At 26.2% G+C, this 26,545-nt stretch overlaps 1 protein-coding gene across 1 annotated transcript in view; it reads left to right on the top strand.

Moving 5' to 3' along the window:
* Positions 1 to 26,545, top strand: part of LOC107453528 (spectrin beta chain, non-erythrocytic 5 kst) — a 189,975-nt gene that overhangs the window by 114,520 nt on the left and 48,910 nt on the right. The window contains exons 22-42 of the mRNA XM_071181673.1: positions 2,394 to 2,480; positions 2,639 to 2,701; positions 5,314 to 5,444; positions 6,297 to 6,356; positions 6,438 to 6,564; positions 7,712 to 7,776; positions 7,871 to 7,952; positions 10,319 to 10,396; positions 11,005 to 11,132; positions 12,949 to 13,186; positions 14,149 to 14,288; positions 15,314 to 15,437; positions 16,367 to 16,513; positions 17,284 to 17,547; positions 18,511 to 18,641; positions 20,178 to 20,364; positions 21,332 to 21,532; positions 21,668 to 21,784; positions 23,569 to 23,682; positions 24,406 to 24,588; positions 25,806 to 25,951. Of these exons, the coding sequence (XP_071037774.1) occupies positions 2,394 to 2,480; positions 2,639 to 2,701; positions 5,314 to 5,444; positions 6,297 to 6,356; positions 6,438 to 6,564; positions 7,712 to 7,776; positions 7,871 to 7,952; positions 10,319 to 10,396; positions 11,005 to 11,132; positions 12,949 to 13,186; positions 14,149 to 14,288; positions 15,314 to 15,437; positions 16,367 to 16,513; positions 17,284 to 17,547; positions 18,511 to 18,641; positions 20,178 to 20,364; positions 21,332 to 21,532; positions 21,668 to 21,784; positions 23,569 to 23,682; positions 24,406 to 24,588; positions 25,806 to 25,951 (2,813 nt within the window). The remainder of the gene's footprint in view (positions 1 to 2,393; positions 2,481 to 2,638; positions 2,702 to 5,313; positions 5,445 to 6,296; positions 6,357 to 6,437; positions 6,565 to 7,711; positions 7,777 to 7,870; positions 7,953 to 10,318; positions 10,397 to 11,004; positions 11,133 to 12,948; positions 13,187 to 14,148; positions 14,289 to 15,313; positions 15,438 to 16,366; positions 16,514 to 17,283; positions 17,548 to 18,510; positions 18,642 to 20,177; positions 20,365 to 21,331; positions 21,533 to 21,667; positions 21,785 to 23,568; positions 23,683 to 24,405; positions 24,589 to 25,805; positions 25,952 to 26,545) is intronic.

Raw genomic sequence — 26,545 nt, 5'->3', positions numbered from 1 at the left:
GCTAAACTTACTAGAAATATTTTTTATGACATGCAAAAATAAACTAGCCTAGCCTAACTATTTTTTAATAAAACTAGCCCTTTGTAAATAGGACTAGCTTTATTAAACTAACTAGTCCTTTGTTTGACCCCTTTGAAAAAGGAAGAAAAATCATTAGGATGGCTCTGGGCTGTAGTGCTAAGAGGAAGGTCATCTTTTGTGCAATTCTTAAGAGGACGCCATACCGCGAGGGAAACTTTTAGTTGCAAATTCTCTTTCTCCTTAATTACTAATTTAAATTGAAAAAAAAAACGAGTTCAGACAAACCTAGAGTAAGCCATGAAGTTTCAAATAGTGAAAAAAAAAATCTAAATTATACAAAGGAAAATAAATGAGATGATAACTTAAGATTACACAATAGAAAAGTTCTCTTCTAATATTTTGTTTGCATTTTAATGTTTTGAAGTATTTTTTTCAGCAATTGAAACTTTATGACGTACTCTAGGTGTGCCTGAACTCACTTTTTCTTCTTCTTCTAAATTTTAATTTACTAATTTAGAAAAAGGGAATTTGCGACGAACATTTTCATCCTTGGTACGGTGACCTCTCGATGGAGAGCGTATATTCATTTTTACCAAAAGAATGATATGGAAGTGTCAGTTTTGGTGGCAATTGCATATATTAACAGCAGTTGCCTAAAGTAATTACTGAGAGAAAGCATTTTTTATTTCCAAGGACAATGAGTTAAGTTTATTATGGTTTGCATAAGCCATAATTCAAATACTTAACTATAATATAAATTTATTTCACTGCTGTGTTTAAGCTAGTAGCAAGTAGAATGCAAAATAAAAATATTAATTTATTCTAAAAGAAATATCTAAACAATATTTTTAATTACGAGAGCGTAATAAAATATAAAATGAGCGCATGAAAGTGTATTTTTTAGAAAGTTGCATGTTTTGATTAATAATAAATATTTTTTTGGAATGTATTTTATTTTAAGTAACATTGGACTTTATTCATATTTTTAACCGATTTGAAGCAAATTTTGTGCCCTACTCTATGTTTTAGCCTCATATAAATATTTTTATTAAAAACTCTACACAAAGCTGAACTCTGACTTATTCTAAAATATTTGTGCTAGAAATTATGGCACTTCATACAGAAATTACTAAAATAATTTTACTTGTTTGTAGGGTATTATTTTAATACTCAATTCTAGCATAGTTTTTATTGAAATTTTTTTTCATTAGACTGATAAAATTTTGATATCTTATTCCTGTAAGCATTTTTAAAGAAATGATTTTTTCTTTAATTGTTTAAAATGTAAGTAAATGAAATAATATCTCTACGGTAATCATGAGGGTTTTAAACTCCATGTTTTAGCCTCATACATATAGATATTTATTTTAAATAATTTCACCAAAATTCATTCTAAACTTTCTAAGGTATTTTTGCCAGAAATTAATCTTTGCTTACAAAGATTCATATATAGTTCTTTAATTGTTTTTAATTTAGGTGTATTTTTTATTTGAAAATCAATCTAAATAAATAATGTGTTTAGTTAAATCTTTTCTATTATAATTTTTGAAAAGTGCTTTGAAAATTTTGCATGGAATTTAGCATTGTGGTGTAAATGAATCCTAAATCCTTTTATTTCTCTTTTTATTTAAAAAAAAAATCTTCGTGTTTAATATTTTTTTATAATTAGATATATTTCATATAATATTAAATTTTTTAAGATTCATTCCTTTTATGCATGCCTTCTAGTAAGCAATAAACTAAGTAATTTTTCTTTTAAATTTTTAATTGAAATTTCTCATAACTTTTTTTTTTAAAATTATAAGGAATATAACTAAAATTTATTTTAAATATTTTTTATTCTATTGGCCTCAATGAATGAAAAGTGATTATTAAGGATTAAATTTCATCAAAGTAAAAGCAAGTTGTATTTTCTATTTGTAAAATTAAATTTTACTTATTAATTTTTTGCAGCTTTCTTATATTTCATAAAAGTATTTTTGATTGAAAAAGAAAGTGGGAAAAGTGTATTTTCCCCCCGATGAGATAGGGAGTTGGCAACGAAACAATCGAAAGACAAATGATAAATTACTTCAGTTCAGTTCTCAGAGAGTACTCGACTACTTAAGATGTATCGCCCTAAGAAAGTTTTCTTTGCTACAAGTGAATACTGTGATATTCTGTAAAGAAAAAGTTTAAGTTGTTATTATCTTAACTGGAACCGCTTCGTAACAAAGCATAATTTTATGAGGAATGATTATAATATTTTTTTGCAGTTCAGTTTTTTTAAATCTCGTTTTTTTTCTAGTCCACAATTTTTATATATGAAGCCAACAGATTATTCTTATGTAGTAATGTCAGTATTATATTAAACAGTTGATTGTTTTCTTTAGGCTCGAAGACATTTCTTGGAGGATGCCATACACTTGTTTAGTTTTTACAGAGAATGTGATGATTTTGAAGCTTGGATGAAAGACAAAGTAAGTTTTAGTTTCATGAGACAAAGAAATGTTCTTTAATTACTATTTATTTTTATGATTCATATAAAAATTACATTCTCAGTATTCTCTCTTTGTATTTTCTTAGATTTAGATGCTTAAGTTCAATTTTTATTTATTTATTTTTAATTTTTTTTTAGGATCGAATACTAACTACAAAAGATCCAAAAGAAGGAGTGGAAGTTATGAAAAAGAAATTTGAGGTTTCGTTATATATTTTATTTAATATTTCATACTTGTCTGCAATTTACATTCAAATATGTTCTATGTACGCGAATTTGGCTAGAATCAAGTTTCATCTAAAATCTTAAAAAAAGTTTAAATTAATTTTAATTATACTTAGTACTGTTTTTTATTTATTCATATTTTAATGTCATTCACAAATTATCTGCAGATAGCTCTTAATTTTCAATTCCTGATCAATAACTGTTTTTATATTCCGGATGTTCATTTCTGACGAACCTTAAAATATAATATTTTAGAATCTTTGTCAATAATGAAGAAAAAATAAGACATTAGGGGTTGCCAATTAATACTGAAGCTAAACAAATCTAATGACTCACTAGCAAGGAAGGCAAGAATTATAAGGCTTTTTTGATTGCTAGAGAAAGGAGGTAAGAGTTGGAAAGTGATTATTAAAAACACTTCGAGGTTTCAACAGGCATTTAAGCAAGCAACATGAGTGATGTCGTCAGTTCTACCTTTCTCTCTAGTGATTGAACAGATTTCAATATATTTTTTTCTCTCCTTAACTATTAATAGTGACCATTAATATGGATAATTTTTTGACACTTCACTTGAGATAAAGAATCTAAAAATATATATTAAGGGCTGTGATTATGAAACAATATCCAAAAACGTTTATTTTACATTACAATAAGTTATGTGTTAAAAAATTGTTTGACAGTAATTCTATAGAATAATTAATTATAAATAATAATTGTTAATGAAATTTAATGTATGACATGTATGTTTCAAAGACTTAATTATGTTATATAATTAATTATTCATCAATTTGTGAATGCCTTCTTTTTTAGCTAACTTCCAATTATTTTTAAATTTTTAGTAATTCCCTATTAAGTTTACATTTTTTCAAATCAAAATCATATCACACTTCTATTTAATAGTTCATATTTTTTCTGGCATCTTAGACCAAATAAGGCAATATTCAAGGCATTAAGCTTTGAATATTGCTTTATTTGGTGAAGTAACAAAACATTGCTTAGAACTTTATTCAGGTGGACTATTGATGTAAATTTTAAAAACAAGTGATTGTTTAAAAAAAAAAAATTCTTAAAAAACTATTTTTTTTGCTAAATTTATTATTGTTTTAAATTAAACTTAAGCTAAATATACCTAATCTCTTACTTTTGATTTTCTGCCTATTAAAAATTTAACTTTGTTTGTATATTATTTTTAGTTTCTACCATTAAAATTATTTGTTTTATAGATTTGGCAAGTAAGTATTCTATATGTGATGTATTATGGTGAGGGGTTTGCAGTAATAAAATACATTTTTGAATCATTTTTAATATTGCTTTAAGTGTTAAGTAGCTTTTTTAATTTTTATTATTGTATTCAAATATTTAATTAATTTAAATTAATAAAGTATTTTCTATGGTTGAAGGAAAATTGTCAAATTTCATTTTAATTCGATAATTTTAGTTGAATCATTTATTAATTATGCATGCTGTCGGTTAATTATGTTAAATCATGCTGGATCAAAATAATGTAATTTCTTTAAATGCCAACCATGTCGGAAAATATTTTTTTACCTAAGCAACTATTGCAGTGTTTGTAGTTTCTGATGAAGAAATAAAGTCTCATTAAATTAAATAAAGGAATGCAAGAAAATGTAAATCTGTATTTGGCTTCTTTTGTTTACAAAGATAAATCTTAAATTATTAGCTTTGGTTATCTAATGTTTGGGCTATGGACTAATCTACTAACTGATATCATCTTATTTGGCTGAATAAATGCAAATAATGCAAAATGAAAGAGATTTTACGAAGTAAATGATTTTTTAATAAAAGCTTCTTATTTAAATCTTTACTTACCTTAAAATTTAAAGCTGCAGTAGCTTAGGGAATAGCGTACTCTCCTTTTAATAAACTGGTGGCTTAGGTTCCAATCCCTGCAATGGCTGGTCGATATCAATTTTGCCAACCTGCACCTACCACAGTGCTGACCTAAAAATATCTCTAGTGGTATATAGAACATTTTGGTTAGAATCCCCTTGCTCTATGGCTAACCCTGGGAGGTTTTTATGCATTTCCTCATCGTGTAATTCAAATGTGTGTTAGTTCCACTAAAAAGCTGTATACAATGACTAGTTTGACCAAATGTTTTTTCTCTAACATGCCTTGTCTTCTGAGTTGAGTTCAAGGGTCTGTCCAGGCCAAATTTACTACCGTTTAGCAGTAGTTTTGCAAAATACTTTTTCTTAAAATGTAATTTTTGTATCCTTTAAGAAACGATAAATCCATATTTTTGTGTTGATTTTTTAATATAATTTTTAATTTTCACAAGTTATGTCTAAAATTTCACAAAATAGGTACCTCTTAGAAAAACCTAGACAGACCCCTGGAGTTAAAAATTACGAGTCTGAGGAGTTGAATTTTGATAGCCATGAACCTAAAAGTGGTCGTTTAATGCCTGTTATACAATAAAATAAAATTTCTTAGCGTTTGGCATTTTTTTAAAAGTTTAAATGACATTAGTTTTTGTTTTGTTTTTTCTAATTTCTTTCAGTCGATTTTTTCTTAAAATAAGCAATTGATTTAAAACATTTAATCTAATTTCATTGCTTTTGCAGAACTTTTTGACTGACTTATCTGCCACTAGTCGTCGTGTTGATGAAATTGATGGGTGTGTTGATGATTTTGTTAAAACTAAACATAGTCAATTAGGAGCTGTGAAATCAAGACAAAATCAAATTCATGACAGGTATGGTGTCATCACTTCTGAAATTCATAGACAATATTTCCTATAAAATATTCATTGTCTGTTAAATTATTTGAATTTATTTTATTTTTAGCTTTTTTTTATTGATTGTTTCTTTATTATTTTAGTTAATAAATATTTTTGATTATTATTTATTTATTATTTTGTGTGAAAACATTAAAATAAAAGTGAAAACATTTAAATAGTCCTTTCCCTATTATTTTAGCTAAAAAGTTTACATAATTGTAGCTCCTTTATTATCTCAAGTAGAGAAATTTAATTAATTTTTGTCTCTTTATTATTTTAGGTAAACATTTTTATGAATATTGTTCCTGTTTTTTTCGGAGGAAAAATTTAAATAGTTATTTTTCTATTTAATTAATTAAATGTTATTTCTTTATTCAACTAATTAATCGTTATTTCTTTTTTAAATTAAAATTATAAATTATTGCTGTTTCTTCATCAAAGATGGAAAAGTTTGAATTTTTAAAAAAACTTTTTTTTAATATTTTTTTATTTGAAGTGGAAAACTAAAAATTATTCTAGTCCTCTTATTTTAATACGTAAATATATCTAAATAATTGTTGCTTCTTGTTAGAGATAGAAAAGTTTAAATTATTATTTTTTTAATTTTTTTAAAATTTTTTATTTGAAATGGTGAACTAAAAATAATTGTAGACCTCTTCTTTTAATAAGTAAATAAATCTAAATAATTGTTGTTTCTTCATTAAAGATGGAAAAATTTAAATTATTAATTTTTTTTGTTGTTATTTGAAGTGGAAAGCTAAAAATAATTGTAGTTCTCTTATTTTAATAAATAAGTAAATCTAAATAATTGTTGTTTCTTCATTAAAGGTGGAAAAGTTTAAATAACCTAAAGACAGACATTGAGAAGAGCTTAGAAGGTGCCACTAGGTAAGTAGATTGAATTGAGTCTATATTCTGAAAGCATGTGCAACGTAACCCATTGTAATCTATAAATAATATTTAATTTAGTGTTGAGTTGTTTGAGAGAACCTGCGATGACGCATATGAATGGATGCTAGAAAAGCTTGAAAAAATTGAGACTGATGACCTTGGGAGAGATATGAAAACTGTCCAAGCCTTACAGCGTAAACATCAGGTATGGTAGACAATTTTTCTTAAAGGGAATGCCCAGAAGAAAATTTTAATCGCAAATTCACTTTCTCCTTCATTACTAATTTAAAGTGTAGAAAAAATGAGTTCAGACAAACCTAGAGTAATCCATAAAGTTTCAAAAACTGAAAAGAAAATTTTAAAATATACAAATGAAAACAAATTATGAGATGATAACTTAGGAGTACGCAACGGAGAAGCTCTCTTCTAGTAATTTGTTTGAATTTTTATAGTTGAAAGAATTTTTTTTCTGAAATTGAAACTTCATGACAAACTCTAGGTTTTCCTGAACTATATTCTTTAAAATTTTAAATTGGTAAGAAAGGAGAAAGATTTTTTTCCCACCATATGGCTTCTTGTTAAGAATTCTTATTGATAACTTGACTAAAATATATCAAATGTTTCTTTTCATTTAGACAAAAAATAAAAATATACGTTCAAAAAGTCTACCAAAGAAAATTCAAAACTTGTAATGTGGTTCTAAATATTAATAATTAATATCTTTATACTGAATTCTGCCATGCTGTGTAGAAAATGAAATAGAATTTGTGCATTCTTAGTAAAAAAAGAAATATAAAATCTCTTTTATACTCGTACATATTTCATTTAGATCCTTCGTCTTAATAATGGTCCATCTTTGTTTCATAAGTATTCTGTTGCTTCTTATTTAATCACAACTAGCTTCATGGTTCTCAGTTGCATTTGTCACTTTCGATATTGTTAATAATATTCAATGATTTTAATTATTAATTATTATTTAAAACCATAACAACAGCTCAAAATTTATGACAAAGCTTATAAAACAAAAAATAATTGCATTCCGCAAGCTGCATTCATAAATAAGAATACTCTTTTATCTTATTTTTGATAAGGTATTTAATTTGCTTGTAAAGTGTTGTTTCCATTTTTCTTTACCATTTTTACCATCAGCTTTTATTTACCATTTCTTTCATTAAAAATTTATTGATACATATTATATTCACTCATAATTTATTGTACTATTACTTTTTGTGTGAAAAGATCACTAATTATATAAGTAAGATTAGTTATGTTAATATTTTGAGTAAATATTTGTTCATATGTAAATATTTGTTCATATATGTAATTACTACTGTTTGTAAATATTTATTTAGAATATTGAAAGAGAATTGGCACCAATTGAGGAAAAATTTAATAGAGTCAATCTATTAGCCGATTCGTAAGTACACCGTTTTGACAAATATGTTTTTTTTTTGTGTGTTTAGATAGTAGAAAAAATTATTTACTCTTTTTTTTTATACTTCTTTTTGTAGTGTGAAATCATCATATCCTACAGAACGAAGCAATGTGACCACTCGACAGCAAGAGCTAAATGATCTTTGGGTTAAAGTAAAGGTAAGGTTATTTTTTTATTTCTTGAAATATATTGATATAACCTCTAAGGTAGTAGTTCTGAACCAGAGGTATTCATGCCTAGAGAGAATTTCATGACCATTATTAAACCGTTTTCTAGTATAATATATTATAGAATTGAATTTGATTGAAAACAGCTTTTAAAAATCACAAAGAGTAAAATGTTTATAAAAACACATATATGTGTTTCAGTGTTTGGTACCTGTTCATCTGATGGTTACTGCTATCAGTTAGATTATCTTCCCTGGGGTCTCCAACTTACACGAGTCTGGGAGCCGCAATTAAAAACACCAGTCAAATGGCGGACCTCAACTTAATCAAAATTTTATATAGGACTCTTTTATGTTTGAAGGGACATTAAATATTAATGTCAGATTTTTATCAATTTGTACAAAACAAGGGAATTGAATTGCAAATAAAAATAATAAGTAGGTTTTTAAAATTATTTAATTGCATATTGAAATATTCTGGCTGCAAAATTTACAAATGTTAATAATTTCGTCCAAAATAAGTGGTTTCAAAAAGCTATAGCGGAGAATTTCTTTGAGAAAATTTCTGATATACACATGCTAAATTATATTCACAAAATACAAAAAAAAAAAAAAAAAAGAGCAATATACATGATTATTTTTGTATTTGAATAAATATTTTCGTGGGTGCGAAACTAGAGAAATAATTTTTTTTGCACCTGTAGTATGGTAAAATTCACAGAAACGAAGAATATTTTTTTAAAGAAAGAAAAGTATTTTAAACTCATACAGAGTTTTTACGAAAATTTTCTGCAAAAAAATGACGACTAATATATTATAGTTCAAGGGCCACAAAAAAAGGCTTCATGAAACGGATGAGGTCCGCAGGTCGCCAGTTGGTAACCACTGATCTATCCTAATGAGAGAAAATTTCTATTAAGTCCTTCAAATGAAGACATACCAATGTGTCAAAGAAATGCCTTTAGATTTTAATAAAAATTTATCTCTTTAATTAAATTTATTTTCCAATGGTTACAAAGCATATATTTGTGGCTTAAATCGCCACTAAGAATATTAAATACCGATTTGCCAAATATACAAGGTATACTTGAGTATACAAGGTTAACTTGATTCCATCTTGTGGTTGGATGATTCACATTAAACAGTCGATTTGCTCATATGATAACACTCAAAAATCCGATGAAGGAAATAGAATCCTCTTGACAATAAATAAATTAAATAAATGAGATAATAATAAATAAATAAAAGGAAATTAACAGCATAAATTAACTAATGGCATTGTTTATCGAATTCTATCACAAATAAAATTCTGGAAGGGGAGTTATGTGGCGTAACTACCACTATGAACATTAAATATCAATTCTCTAGTATATATAAGACTTGATGCTATCTTGGGGTACCTTTGGATAGAAGAAGGTTGACATCGTCGATGACCTATCTCCTTATTGGTGACCTCTGGACGTGATATGAACTCACCGACATTGATGNAGCTAATAATAAATAAATAAAAGGAAATTAACAGCATAAATTAACTAGTGGCATTGTTCATCGAATTTGCTCATAAATTAACACTCAAAAATCAGGTGAAGGAAATGGAATCCTCTGGACAATAAGGAAATGAGCTAATAATAAATAAATAAAAGGGAATTAACAGCATAAATTAACTAGTGGCATTGTTCATCGAATTTGCTCATAAATTAACACTCAAAAATCAGGTGAAGGAAATGGAATCCTCTGGACAATAAGGAAATGAGCTAATAATAAATAAATAAAAGGGAATTAACAGCATAAATTAACTAGTGGCATTGTTCATCGAATTTGCTCATAAAATAACACTCAAAAATCTGATGAAGGAAATAGAATCCTCTGGGCAATAAATAAAAGGAAATTAACAGCATAAATTAACTAGTGGTATTGTTCATCGAATTCTATCACAAATTCTGGAAGGGGAGTTATGTGGCGTAACTACCACTATAAACATTAAATATCAATTCACTAGTATATAGGACAAGTTAACTTGATTCTATCTTGAGGTACCTTTTGACAGAAGAAGGTTGACATTGTCGATAAACTATCCCCTTATTGGTGACCTCCGGACGTGATATGAACTCACCAACATCGATGGATGATCCACATTGCTAAGTTGATTTGTTTATCTCCTTATTATCAATCCATTTTAAGTTATTTAATTATTAATTAGGAAAGATGTAAGTTCCTTCCTGGTGTTTCTTAACTTTCTAAATGTTTACAAATAAACGTATGTAAAATTTTGTTTCGAGTAGTGTCTTAAATGTAAATTTTCATTCAGCGTTGAGTTATTTCTGGTATATAACTGAAATAATTTAATTTTTATTTTAGGAAAAAGCTGCCCAAAGACGTGCCAGATTGGATGAATCACTAGGTTTGCAAATATTTAGAAACAGTGTGAAAAGCCTTGTACGTATAAATTTCTTTTTTATTCTATAAATAATGCTTTTATTTTATAATAAAAAATTGCCTGTGTTTAAAAAACTATGTTTTGCTCATTTGAAATTATATTTTTTTGAAGATTAGATATACTGTTCTAAAATTCAAACAATTATTTTTAGAACTCTAGTATCAATTATAGAAATATTTCAAAATACATTGACATTCACTGTTGCTTGTATTTATTGCAATACATCTTAGCCTAGCTTAGAATTTTGTTAATATATCATAAATTTACTGAATAATTGCATTAATAAATCATATCATAAAATTTATTCACCCTTAAAAAATTATTTTATTATTTATTTATTTTATTTGAAGAATTACTTTTAGCTCAGGCAGAAAAACTTGTTTTGACATTTGATTTTTAAAAAAGCAATCGACTGTTTTCTTTTCTTCTTTTTTTTCAGATTTTAAAAACCTCTTAGTGATTGTTTTTCATTTAAGTTATTTAACCATTAACATATCTTAGTAAATAGTTTTGTGTGCTATAAAGTATAGAGTTCTAAAGAGTGAAAATAATGATAATGTTTACATTTTTGTACCCAGTTTCTCATTAAATGCTTTTTTTCTCCAAGCTTACATGGGTGAGTGGTGTTAAACAGTCTCTGAACAGTGATGAACCTGCGCGAGATGTTGCCACTGCAGAAAATCTTTTGAAAAAACATCAAGACCTCGGTGATGATATAGCTGCACATCAGGATGAGTGAGTTTTTTTTCCGTCTACAATTTATGTTTTTTTTACTGGCAATTCTATTTTCTCTATTAAAATAATTTATGTTTAAGCATATTTTCTATTTAATTGACTTTCTCTAACCTTAATTATTTTCAAGGGGAAAATATTTTTTTTTTTGAATTTTTTCTATTTTAGTTTCAAAATACTTTTAGATCTCCATTGTGTTTTTGTTCTACACTGTATAAGTTGTTTAACTCAATTTCCTATTTCATTTATTCCCTATTTTATTCCTTTAAAAAAATTACTATACACATAATTGAAAAAAAAAAACAACAACATTTAAAATTAGAAATTTGGCTTATTTTTTTTATTATTTTTATCACTAGCTAACCTCTAACTCAGTGATTCTCAACCTTTTTTTTGTTGCGGCACACTTTTAACGATTTCGAAATTTGACGGCACACAATGAAAAGAATTAGATTTAAAGTAGTTTAATTACCTATTTTATACTGTGTTAAATAGTTTGTGATAATAATTTTGAATGTGAAATAAAATAATATGTGCTACAAAAGCAAATTTATTAAGGGATTAATTATTTCTTTCAACCAATTTCTTATTAGTTAGTAACAATTATTTATTTTTTGCTAGTTATTAATTGTTAGCTTGCTTTCTATAGTAATTAACTGTTAGTTTTTTTTGCATTAACTGATATTTTTTTTGTGATTTCTTGTTAACTAGTTCTTTTGCTAATTATTAATTGTTAGCTTAATTTTTGAAAGTTATCCTTTATTAATTTGTTTATTAATTGCATAGCTTACTTTAGTGATTAGCTCTTATAAAATTTTTTAAAATTGTGTGTCATATATAATTTAAACATTTCCATCTTATTTTATTATTGTCAGAGACAAGACAATCGCCGACAAAGGTGTTCACGTGGTTAAAGCGTGGAAAAATTACAAAAAGTATATATGTATATATATATATATTTTTCTTTAATTTAAACTTTACTCATAATAAAAAAAAAGCATTATAATTTTTATTGTATCATTTCTAATATTTGGCGGCACATTTTAAGAATTTGGCGGCACACAAAAGTGCCGCAGCACAGTGGTTGAGAATCACTGCTCTAACTCATAGTTTTTTTTTGAAGGAAAAAAAGGTTCAATTTTTACAAAATGAGTTTGAAAAACCGCAAATAAAACAATAAATAATTAAAAAGCAAGATTGCAATGCTATTTTTTGTTCCTTAAATTTTTATTTACCGATCAGTACAGAATAAGTGTGTATTCATGAAAGGACATAAAAAAAAATCAGCTATTGGTAGGAGGTCATGAAGCTTCATGAGTTTGAAATCAAAATCAGTCCTCCTTTTGGAACTGTTTTTCAGACTGGTGCTACCAGATACACTTTGAGTAGCCAGATACTAACTTGAACAAGAATATTATCTTGTTCAAGCTTCTGTTTCCTCCTCTACTTAGCTCATGTGTGTCTTGTTTCTTTTCTACTATCACTTAATGTCAATTTCTGTACCTTCATTTTTGCTTTATTCGTATGTTAAACAAAATATTCTTTATTCTTAATCTGATACATCTTGTCAAAAATAACGTTTGGTTCTAACAAACTGAGTTGTTGCTTTTGGAGCTCCCACTATATTATACTTTGAATAATTTCTTATACAATATTCATCTTATTTTATGATTGTAATAAAACAAGCTTAGATGTGAGGAGCTTATAATTTCACTAGTGAATAAAAAGTTAAAGATAAAATTGTTTGCTAACTATTTATTTTTGTTTTACTCTAAATCATTAAAAAAAATTTAAGCCACGTCAATTTTTTGAATTACAGATTTACAGATATTCAAGGATTAGGTGTAAGCTTACTTCAGAAGAATCCAGAGTCAATGGAAATTCGAGATGCACTAGTGCAGCTACAAGAAGAACAGGACGCTATACATCGAGGTTGGCAGGAAAAAGGGGATTGGCTGAGGCAGTGCATGGATTTGCAAGTTTTCACTCGAGAAGCTGATCAGATCGATAGCATAACAAACAGTCATAATGCCTTCTTGGAGTTTGAAGATCTTGGTGTAAGTAGTGGGCTTAAACAATCTATCAAATTAGTTTTTGTGATTATATTGTATTGTTTATTATTGAAAACGAAACTATAATATAGTTTGTAAACAGATTTTTAATAAATTTAAAGATTCCAATGAAGATGGATTTTTCAACTTCAAAATTATTGATAATTTTTTAAAACTATGCAAAATTCAGAACACTTGAATTCTAGTACAGTTGGTTTTTTTTCAATTTATTTTTAACTAGTACCTTACATTTATAGTACAAGCATCTGTGTTATCTGTTTTTGTGAACATTGATTATTTACCTTAATACACATTTTTGGAAGACTTTTTTATTGTTTCATGAAAGATTAACTTATTCTAACTCTTGAAATAAATGTATTTTAATATTGCTATGAAAATTTACTTATGTTACTATAAAAAGATAAATCTGTTGTTTGAAAATTAAATTCAAAGAAAGTTTTCTGATACTTTTATAAACATTGATTATCTCTACACATTTAAATATATTGAAGCTATTTTTATCATTCAGTAAATTATCAACTTATGTTAACAATTTAAATAAATGTTTTATTTTGTATTTTAGTATCAGTAAGAAAATATTTCCGCTAAAAATAGCTGCATACTAAAAAATTGCCACTTGTCAATAGAAAAGCTTGTTAAATCCTTGTACAAAGTTGTGCCTTGTAAACTGGATCACTAAAAACATTGCTGTTTTTTTCCCCAGTTAATGCCTCTAAAGCCACAAAAATATTTTTTTGATGTTTTCTCATTACTGTTTTTATTGTGTTTTGGTGTTTAGTTAATTTAATAATCTTTATAAAATGGTTTTTTTTTAAAATCCAGCAAAATATAAACTGTTATATCACTGAAAATCTGAATTTAAAAGAAAAAATAATTAACAAAAATATTTTTACTCTAGTTTTATATTTTTCATTTGTTTTACAATCAAAATTCTTTGTTATTTTCAGACAAATTTGGATGATGTTGAAACTTTATTAAAGAGACATGAGAATTTCTTAAATACACTTATTGCTCAAGATGAAAGGTTGAGAACTTTTAGTGAAATGGCTGACAAACTTATTGCTGCAAGGCACTACGAGAGTAAATAGTATGTCTTCATTTATGCTTCTTTTTAAAAAACAATAAATTAAATATAACATTGCTCATTATGCATATGCTTCATTACATTGTTTATGTAATTTCGCATATGTGTAAATAGGACATTTTATTCGATAACTTTGTATAATGATTAAAAATATTGTATTGCTTATGAAAATTTTATTTCATTTTTAATTATGATGTGTGATTGTTTGTAATTTTTGATTTTAGTTTGATTTGTAAAAAAATACACCATTGTACTTTAATGCGTAAAATTTAAAATCAATAATTGCATGTTACTTAAAATTTTTTAAAAAGATGGTTTAATAATTTTTTTTCAATCATATTACTTTTACGATCAATAGAAGAATATTCCTTTTATATTATACTTTTGCGAGATTATGAATCAAATGTCGCCTGCGTCATTTTGTGTCTGTTAACAAGAATGTATAATGTTTATCGTTATATAATTAACATTAAATACTAATAGTCAACATTAAGTGACTGTCTTTAATTTTGATTTTCTTTGAGGGAATCAAAATTAAAAATGTTAGATTTGTGAGCTATTCATGAAAACCATTTTTAACTTAACTGTATTGAGTATTTACTAGACAAATGGAAATTTAAAAAAATATATTTAGATAATTTCATTGGACTTTTGTCACTAGAATTATGGTATAGTTCGCCACAAACATGTGAACAAACTCTAAACTTGCACATAATTCTTTTTAATGTGCAATATGCATGATCGAAGTATTTAATCACATTCTATCCTTTGAATTTGATTATTTTAACAAATTTTATTGTCTACACATGACTGGAACAAAGCATTCTGTTTAAAATTAATTTTAATATTCAACTAAATGTTGTATTTTATAATAAACAATTTAACTTACATTAATGTTTTAAAGCTAAGAATTATCATAATTTTCTCACCATGATTAAAGTTTTTTAATATTGCATCAATTTTTTAATGTACTATCAATGCAGAAAAAATTAGTTCCTGAACCTTTGCTAAAATAAATTTTTTTAAAGCATTGATGAAAAGAGGAAAAGTGTTTTGACACAGCGCCAAGCAGTTAAAGAAAAGGCAGAACAACGTAAAGCCATGCTTTTATCTTCTCATGCATTTCAAGAATTCCGTACAGATGTTAACCAGGTAAATATTCAATTACTCATTTGTCAAATTTGTTGTCTTTAAATTACATGGTGCTTTGTGTTTTTATAAAGTGCTTAAAGCTGTTTATTTTCGATTTTCGTTTTTTAAAAGTTTTTAAAGGTGCTCTTTTCATTGCTTTTTTTTATAAGGAAAAATGCTTAATATTCTCTTTTCCAAAATAAGATATTTTTCTTTACTATGTCGATTTTCGCCACATATTATCTATTTCGACAATCCATTTGGACATACCGTCGGTCTGTAATGTATGAAAGCGACAATAATTTTACATGTTTGATGAAATATTTGAGAGTCCGCATGTGCGTCTAGTGAGCTGGGTTCGGTGAGATTCTTGCACTCTCATGTGCAACTCTGCTGCATTTTGCAAGATATTCTCAATTTCTGGCTTCCTTTTCCACCCTTTGAAATTGAACTGAAAAATCTTTTGGATCTTTTTGTGGTGGCTAATATAATCAACAAAAAAGTTCTTTGTCAGAAACTAGTTATTTTATCAAGATCATGTTAAGTCTTCAAAAATTCAAAATTATTTTGCATTTTGTTAATGTATATACATAGTGCTTAAAAATATTTTTAGTGCTTAAAAAGTAACTAAAAAGTGTTCATTTTTTGTTGAAAGATTTGGCTGCACACCCTGAATTATTTTGAAGTAATATGTGGGCTTGTAAAGGCTACATATCATTTATCTGTTAATTATTTTACTGTTATCTATTATTTTATTGTTAATGCTAACTTTATGGGAATAAATAAATTACTGTATAATTTGTTTAGAAAGTTGTATGATTTTTTTTCTTCTTCTATTTGATGTAAAATTCTTGTAAGTGCATTTTATCTTTATTGACCTGAAATATTTATATGTATTTCTTTATTATTTAGTATTTTTGAGACTTCTTAAGCATTATTTTGTTATTTAGCTGTCTGCATGGATTCAAGAGAAATTAAAAACTGCTTCTGATGAATCTTATAGAGATTTGACAAATCTTGAACGAAAGCTACAAAAACATGAAGCATTTGAAGCTGAATTAAAAGCAAATGCTGAAAGGCTTGATTCTATCAATAAGGTATATTAATTTTCTTTCATCTTGAAATTGTAGCTTTGAATTAAGTTTAATGGTTTTAGGGAGTGTGATAATTAAGAATGCTAATTTAAAACTGAAACAGTGGACCATTATATAATTTATATCATCCCTCTTCTTTTATACCAAAAGAAATTGTTTTCTTGTTAAAAAAAAATGGAACTATTTGCCCTATATTTTTCTTCTTTTTCTTTCACTTATTAATTTTAATAAAATTAGATTCACTTTTTACCTTTTGCAAACAATGCAAACCACTACTTTTTGTTTAAAAAAAGCAGTTTCTTTTTAAATTAAAAAAAAAAAATTTAAATACTCATCGTATAGCTAGATATCTATAGTTATTATTATTTTTTGAAATTCATATAAATTATATTACATTTCGAAATGGTTCTAAGATAAATTTATTTTCTTTTTTTTTCTCTCTGTCTTTTAATTACTCAAATTTCTTAGTATTGTATAATAATCTTGTATTAAATATTAAATTACTAAAAAAATATTTTGAGGAGAGTCACAAAATACTTTTTTTTTTATAGAACTTAGCAAATAGCTGAAAAGTACTCATTTCTTTTATAATTTTAATCTCAAAATCCAAGATGAATTGTTTTAGAAAAATTTGTTGGATCAGTTGCGATGATTTTCACTTTAAAAATGTCTTAAAAGAAACTGCAGTCTTTAGTCTGAATATCTCGGAGATTCCTGTTGTAATGTATTTAATTTCGTACGAGATACTAAATTTTCATTTCTTACATTTGCAGAATGGTGGTAGTCTTCTTACTGGTGGTCACTATGCAGGTGAAAAAATCCAAGCACTTCTCAAGCAGCTGAATGAGCAATGGGAGGAATTGTGTGCAAAAACTGTGGAAAAGGGACAAAAATTGAGAGAGGCAAATGCACAGCACACATATAATAGAACTCTAGAAGATGCTCGAACTAAGTTAGATGAGCTAGAAAACTCATTGGCCTCTGAAGACCTTGGACATGACCTTAGAAGTGTTAAGAAGCTTCTGAAACGACATCAGGTTAGATAAACTAATATATTCTGTAAAATTGCCTTTTCTGTCTTTTTTGTAGTCTTGTGTTCTCAATTTTTAGGTGGTAGGTTTAAAAAAAAAAGTAATCTTGCCTTTGCAAATAAGGCAAAAAATTATATTGCTTTTCTTATATTTAAATTTAAATAAATTTTAAACTGTTAGATGATATCTTGTGTTACATCCAGGAGTGGAATTTCTTCTTATGTTATGCAACAACACCTGATAATTACAGATGTTCTGCAGATATCATCGCAAAAATAGACAATTAAGTCTGTCTTGTTGAGTTATTATCTATTTTTTAAAGACGAATAATTTTATTTTGCTTACAAAAAAAGGAATCTTAATTTTTTCATATGAAATTATGAGCCGTGATGGCTCAGAGGATAAAGCGTTTGCATCTCAATGAGGTGAACTGAGGTTGAATCCCAGCAATGGCTGGTCGATACGAATTCGCATCCGGCTTGCATCGACCATAGTGCTGACGTAAAATATCCCCCTTGACGTTAAGGAGTGAAAGCCTCCTTGCTGTTAGGCTAACTGTGCAAAGTTTTCGTGGTTTTCTTCTGCACGTAACACAAATGTTGGTTAGTTTTATCAAAAAGTCCTCCACGAAGGCTAATTTCTCCCAATACTTGATTCAGGGGGTTCCTTTGTCTTCTGGATTGGGTTCAAAATTACAAGGCTACGGAGTTGAACATTAGTAGTTATAAATCCAAGAAATTGGGTCGGCTGTTCAACGACGGTTATGAAATAAAATATCAAATTATGAATAAATACCTTCATAAAAAAGAAAAATTATTAATACTACTTATAGCTTCCATCAGGACTTAGATATAAATAGGCTGCGGTGATTGGATATAAATAGTCTGTAATGTCTGATGCAGTTTTGAACACTTTCTGTTTTAAGGAGGTTGAAGTAATTTTCCGTTTGTTGTAACTTTCTTTTTCTAGATGCTTGAAAATGAGCTTTTAACCTGGGAAACAAAAGTTACCGAGCTTGTATTTCTTGGTGAGGAAATGGCTAGCCAGGGTCATTTTGATGCTCAAAATATACTAAAAGGGACAAAGGCTGTTTCTGAAAGGTAATTTTGCATTTTTAAATGCAATTTCAAATTTGTAAAAATTTCTTTCATATTAAGTCCATCATTAATTAAAACTTAACCCAGCAGTTTTAAATTTTGTTGTTCTATAGTAAAAGCTCTAATTTTTGATGATGAAAACAGCATAAAATTTCAATATGATGAAATTTTTTTTAGTTATTTTTGAAGTATCTGTAATCCTAATTTTTTAATCTTTGACAATTTGGTATTTATCAGAAGACCATGAAGTTCACCAGGACATTGCCCAATTCTGGTTTACGCAAGTTGCTATCTACTGATAATACACATAATTATATCAAATATGATAATATTGTAATAAAAATTATAACAATACATATTTAATATGAGAGTATCGCAATAATTATTTATGTAATTATCAAATATGAAAATATTGCAATTTTTATTAATAATGTATGTCAAACAGCATTGCAAATGTTATGCATATCAAAAGTTATTATATATGACTTTATTGTGAGAGTTAATACATTTTATTCGGGTAACAAATATAATGATCAAGTAAAAATAAAATATAATGAGTTAAAAGGGAGAAATATTTCGATATATTCTTAAATATCTATGTTTTTTACAATACATCGCAATATTAAAATTCATGGTTATTTGGTTATGGGACCAATGTTCTTGTTAGCAATAATTCTGAAAAAAAGTCAATAAGGTATAGTCCCTTTAACTGTTTAATTGCAAACTGTTTAATGTTACTGTTAAAACTGTTGTCGATGTTTAACTGTTTAATAGCAATTTAATAAAAAAATTATTAATATAAATTGTTTTAATAAAATGAAACATTGTTTTATATATTTAAAATGTTTGTTTGTTAAGTCAAGATAGTATTTTTTTTTAAAGTTAAGATAGCCTAGATAGTTTAAAGTAAAAGTTTTATATCTAGTTTAAGGCATCTAAACTGTTGAATGAAGGTTCAAAGAGATTATTTAGTGAATTTACTTTAAAGTTTATTAATTAAAAATAAAAATTATATCTTGCCTTTGTTATTTGTTGGCTTCTGATTGGTGAGATCTGTTAATTCCTATCACTTATTTAAACTATTCCAATCATAATATTCATTGGCATTTTAATTTGCTGCCAAAAAGCAACCTATTTGTCAACTGTTTCTTTCCAAATGCTCTTGAAACATTTTTCCTCTCTGAAAATTCTTTAAGATTGTCGCTTAGTACTTCCATCTTCTAAGATCTGTGAAATTTTTAGACTTTGTAAAATAAATTAATATTTTATAAAAAATAAGATTAAAATAAAATCTTTTCCTCAGAAATCGAATTTTTTTTAAAAATGTCACTTGGAACATTTATCCATCAAGCTCTTCATTCTAAATCAAGATCAATTTCAATATGACTCCTGTAAATTATTGTTTTACATCTATTAAAAGTTCCATTTCAACACTTTGCAATTTTTGCCACAAGATCTTCTTTACTATGCTAATATATAGCTATATGTAGCACAGAAGATTTTGTTGCAAAAATATAGTAATAATTTATAACTTTACAGATTCGATAAGATGAAGACCCCTGCTGCGCAAAGACGTTATATCCTTGAAGAATCCCTTAAATTCCACGAGTTTAACTTTGAAGTAGATGCTGAATTGCAGTGGATCAAGGAACATATGCCTGCTGCAACATCTCTGGTTCTTGGACAAAATTTGATAGATGCCCAAAACATGTACAAAAAACATCAGGTAGGTACTTAGAATTGTACTAGAATATCTTACATTACTCATTAAATTGAGTTATAATTTATTGATTTATAACAATTGTAGTTGCAAAAACAGGAAATTTGATAAATGCATAATAGTTATATTTGACAACATGGAAGTTATCTATGGATATATTTGCTGAAATAGCTTTTTATAATTTAACCCTTTTTCCTAAATGAAAAAATCTCTCCATAATAACACTATCATAAAAGTTTGTCTTTATTAAATTTTCTCATTCCTCCCATAAAATTTTTCGATAATTAAAGAAAAATGATTTCTAATTAGCCTTTTAAAATATTGAATAGCAAGAAATTTTAATTGTTTTAAGAGCCTCCCCATTTATTTTTGTAATTCTCTTAAAATCCCTTTGAAATTGATTGAATTTGTGATATCTTTAAACCAAGTTATAGGTCCGAGAAATATTTGGAATCTAATGTACCAAAAGATAAATTAATAGTTGTTATAACGAAAAAAACTACTAAATATGGTTATAGATAATGTTTTTCTTTACATTTTATTTTCTATTTTTTGCATGATATATTTTTTGCCTAATGTGTTCTATTTTGTTTCAAAATTTTTTTTTTGAGTGCTCCTCACACTATTGTATTGATATATTTTGCTTTGGCTATATTGATACAATATTAGAAAGCACTCCTTTTTACAGATGCAATCGTGGGAACTGATGAAGAACTTTTCTTCTTCTTTTTTCTAACTTTTTTATCTTCTAACTTTTTTGTAATCTGGCTTATAATTTTTTTTTATAAATATTTTATTTTTTTAATAATTTTTCTTTTCTTTTTTTTAATTAATCTTTAATAATTTTTCTCTATATTTTTAACATATATGTATATATAAATCACTCACTGGGAAAATGAAAATAATATTATTTTTTTAATCTCCATCTATCTTTATTAAAATGTTAAGTTTAACAAACATTCATTTTCATTAGAAACTTGAACGAGAGATTACTGGACATCAGCCTATGATTGATAAGACCTTGTCATCAGGGCAATCACTCATGGACCTAAAACACTATGCAGCAGATTCCATAAAATCTAAATGTGTTGAACTTCAAGATTCATGGAAAACACTCTTGGAATCTGCATCAGAAAGGAAGAAAAAGCTTGAGTTATCCCTGAAATCACAATCCGTTAGTATAACTTCTTTGTTCTTTTTCCTCAATTATCCTTTATTGATTGGTGCTATTTCTAATAATAAACATTATTGATGTTTTTATTTGATGTTCTTTTTGCTAAATAAAACACTATGTTTTTTCCCCCCTCAGTTTTTCTCAGAAGCTAATGAAGTTGAGTTGTGGATGAATGAAAAAACTGATGTTTTGGAAAGCTCTGACTATGGAAAGGATGAAGATGCAGCAGTGAAACTTCTCACTAAACATAAAGTAAATTCATTGATTTATTTAGTTACTTTATTTCATAGATATCTATTTATTTAATCCATTGGTGGTTTAGCAAAAGGACAAAATTGGGAGAATGTTTATTCTCTATTCACCATTTTCCTATATCTAACAACATTGAAAAAACCGGTTTTGCTATGCAGAGAAGATAGCAGGTTAAAATATAATTTTTTACGTGAAGAACCGTCTGTGAAAATAAAATTTTAAATATGATTTTATTCAGAACAAATGACTGTTCACGTAGTGTTTCTGTTTTTGGTTAAAAAGGCTAAAAATCTCTAATTGGTCATTTTTCCATAAAAAGCATTTTTTTATTTAGTTATCTTTTTTTTTTATAAACTTTATTATTTTTAATGTTAAAGCCTGTTTTAGTGTACAATAGAGGGTTTTATATCAGGGGGTTTCTGGAACAGCTATCTAAATTGAAATTTTTTTGCGAAATTTTTTTTTTTTTCAAATTGATTTTTAACTTATGAAGCAGTTATTATGCATTGTAAATTTAGTTTTGGTCATTTTTTTAAAAAATAAATATTTTTAATACTGTGGAAACCTGCAGTTGTGTGTGCACATTCTTGTTTTCATCTCCAAATTGTTTTAGTGCAATCCCTTCAATTCTTGATTTGTTGCAATTATTACTTAACTGTTAAATGAGAGAATTGTTAATTGTCGCAAAAAGTATTTTGAATTAAAAATAACCTTCTGTAAAAGATAATAACTTTGATTATGATTATTAATACTTCTGTTTAATCTTGAAAAAATGATCTTCATATAATACAAAATGTTTCATTTTTTTATTCACTTATATTTCTTGAAATGCCCCAAAATATTTTCCATTAATGTGAAACAGCTTGTTTTTAATTTCAAGTACTGCCAGTTGTACATTACAATTTTCTGTTGCTGATATAATTTAGTGCAGTGGAATCTAGTTTAGTTGTATCAATTCATAAAACTAAAATTCTTGAATGTTTTATTTTAATTAGTTAAAGTCATTAAAAATGTTTCAAAGTGTCTTGTTCTATTAACATTCAATTTCGACTCTCAATAAATTAAAAATAAGATGTAAAGTTTTTTAAATAAAAAAAACAACCGATTCTATGTTTCTTACAACCTATAAATCATATTTTACAGTAATGTATATTATGTATATTTTCCGGTTATTTATATTATTTATTATAACTATATTTTACAGTAATCTAGTTCTTAGTATTTTTTAAACATTTGCAATTCAACAATAAATTTGAATGCCCTCTTTCTTTTTAAAAGAAAATATTGTAAACAGGAGTTTAATAAAAAAAAATCTTTGATAAAATTTCACACATTGAAATTCAATGGAATTCTATATTTGATCAAAATTGAACCTCACATATAGATTAAATGTAGCAGTTGATGTTACAAAAAACTGTTAGATCCTTTTATTCTTTGGTTAATTTTCATTTTACTTTTTTGTTATTTCTGTTAAGAATACTAAAGATTTCTTTCAGACACTTTTTTATTCCACAAAAAATAAAAAATGTTCACTTTTGTTATTAATATGACTGAAACCATAGAAAAAGTTCAATACTTTTTAAAATCATCAAATTAAGTTAACAACTAAATTGTAATAGTATATCAAAAGTTTCAATTGTTGATTAATTTTGAGGATCTATTTATTGATTACTAACTTAGATAATCAATATTTCTGAATAAATTTATTACCGTGAATTTTTTTTACTATATTTCAAAATATCTTTTTCTTTAAACACTATTTTAATTTATTTATTCAATCTTAGGCTCTTGAACTGGAGATTGATACCTATTGTAGTTTAATCACAGAAATGGGTCATCAAGCTCAAATAATGATTGATTCCAATCATCCTGATTCCAAAATCATAAGCAATAGAATGGTAGGTTTTCAATACTCATTAATTTTAAATGTTTATAAAAATTTTAAATTGTTCCACTGAATAATATTTAATAATAATATATTTATTCTGAATAATATATCAATAATATATTAAATAATGAAACTATTCAATTATACTCTTATATAATCAATTATAACATCTTTTTAGTAGGACATTTTTTTTATTATCTCATTATTTTTTAGTCTAGTGTAGTAACGATTTTTGGTAATTATTCTGTTCTACTTATTTTTCATGATTATTTTAAGCAATAAACTTAGTAAATGATTTTTAATCTTTCTTATATGAATGCTGTTTAATATTAATTTAAAATATATCTGTGTGAAGTGAATTTTTTTTTAAATGAAATTTGTTCCAGTACCAATTAGTTACTAAGTTACCAATTAGCAACTTTAAGTTGATTTTACCAATTGTTAAACTTAAAAACAAGGTATAAAGTATATGTTATCATAATACTTTCAATGTTATTCTAATCTCAAAAAATATCTAAAAACAAACTAAATTTATTTTGAAATTAATTTTGTATACTAAATTATAATAATGATAAAAAAGTTCCAAAATTTTAAGTGTATTTTATAAAAAGTTCTGAATTATTTATATTCGGGTTTCTGAATTAATTAAATTGAGTAACTGGAAATATGTTGAAACATCTTAAAATATGTATATAAATTTAGAGGCTTAGTATTTCCTTTTATTTTTTTTTAGCAAGTTGTAAATCAACAAATGAAGAATATTCAGAAATTAGCTAATATCAGGAGGCAAAAGCTTATAGAATCCAAGAATTTACATGAGTACTACAGGGAGAGTGATGAACTCGAAAACTGGGTGAATGAACAAATGTTGATGGCCAATTCAGAAGATTATGGACAAGATTATGAACATTTATTGGTAAATTATTACTTTTTCTCCTATTTATCTTTTAAAAAAACCTTGATCATGTTTTAATAATTAATTTCATATGATTTAAGTTGAAATAAATTTTTCAAAATCTCATTAAACAGAAGTCTTTGAATTTTTTTTTTTTTTTTTTTTTGTGTGTGTTACATTGTGTTTAGGTCCTCCTATTTAATTTTCTGAATTGTCATTTAGTCAAACTTTGATCTCAATTCTAAGTGTCATAATTTTATGTTTACTGCAATAGTTCTAAGACTTTTTTATTAATTTATATTTTAATGCTTTCATGAACTGCAATGAAAAATATTTTATGTTGAATGATAAAAATAAAAAAACTGTTCTGCATAAAAATCAACAAAACAGTAAACATATTCAGTAGATGGCATACAGCAGTATAATTGGGTGACATACAGCTTTGCTAATGCTATAAACCTTCTCAGTGAAGGGTCATAATTATTATTTTGTGTCCTAATTGTTATCAGGGTCATAATTATTATTTTGTGTCTCATTACTGAGAAGTTTATTTAAAGTATTAATCGGTTTTATGTCATTTTTTTAAATTTTTATTTATTATGATGCATTCAATGGTTTCTTATTGATAATAACAGCTGGCTACCCATCCACCTGCTATTTTGTGGTCTGATTTTGATTACATATTGGAATACTGCTTTCAAGTTGTTAAAAGGAAAATGCAGTCGTCAGATAATTTTGATATTCATATGTTTCCTACAATGAATGCTGTTTCTTAATGCATCTAACTAAATTTAAAAACAGTGAATAATACTACAACTGCTTATTAATATATCAATAAGTATAACACACAAATTATCTAAATATTACTGACAATTTTGAAACTCTGATAAAAATGATATGATGTATGAAATGGATATGCACAATTTGCAGTAGAATTGATGTTTATAGCATAAGTTTATGCTGTTCTTTTCTTGCACATTTGTTAACTTCAGTTTTTTATTCAAATTCACAAAATTTTTATGTAATGCAAAAAAAGGGAAAAAATGCAAATTTGTAGCAAAAAGCATAAATTTGTGTCAATGTACGATTGTTATCATATTTCATCATGAAATATTTTTTAACTTTATGAGACATTTAAAAAGAATAATGATAATAATATTATGGTTTCTGTTTTTCCTGGTAAATAATTTATTTTCTTTGCTTTTACTTTAAAAAAAAATATTTGATTCCATTTTTAGTTACTACAATCCAAATTCGATGATTTCAAATTGCGTGTTGAAACTGGATCAGAACGATTTAATCAATGTGAAGAACTGGCAAAAAAACTTGTCGCTAGTGACAGTGGATATTCAGGAAAAATTGACCAAAGGCAACAACATTTAAGGTGAAAAAAATATTACTATTATATAAACCAAAACAAATTTCATTGAAACTGCTTATTAATGTTTCATGATTTCTTTTAACTTTTATTTAACATAGTTGATAGAGTAGATAAAAAAAATTATAATTGTTTACTTTTTTTTATTATTGTTTCTATTGATATACATTTAAATTCAAATGCGTTGTTTTCCTAACAAGTGGATCAAAATTATCTTTGTTTTCTTCTTATCTTACATTTATTTTTTTAAAAAATGCATATAATTATTATTTCTAGGCCAATACACAACATAAAGAATGTGAAACCTCTTAACTGTTTCAGTTTGAATGTTTATGTTTGCCTCATAAGTAAGGTGATCTCCGATGTGGGGAAAGACGTTTAACTGGTTCTATTATAACAAGCTTTGCTTCTTATATGTTTAAGAAAAAGAAAACTTCTTAGAACACTCCAGAAACAGTTTTTCTTTATATCCAGAGTTTTTAGGAGGAAAATATTTACGTTTTGCCTTTTAGCTCGGTTAGAAGTTAACTTAGCTGCATCACAAAATGAAAATTTGACTAGTTGTCCATTGTCAAATGAAACTATATTTCTATTAAATAT

The sequence above is a fragment of the Parasteatoda tepidariorum genome, chromosome 6 (genome assembly GCF_043381705.1).
Source record: "Parasteatoda tepidariorum isolate YZ-2023 chromosome 6, CAS_Ptep_4.0, whole genome shotgun sequence".
NCBI classification, from domain to species: Eukaryota; Metazoa; Arthropoda; class Arachnida; order Araneae; family Theridiidae; genus Parasteatoda; species Parasteatoda tepidariorum.
This window is presented reverse-complemented; position numbering and strand designations above follow the sequence as displayed.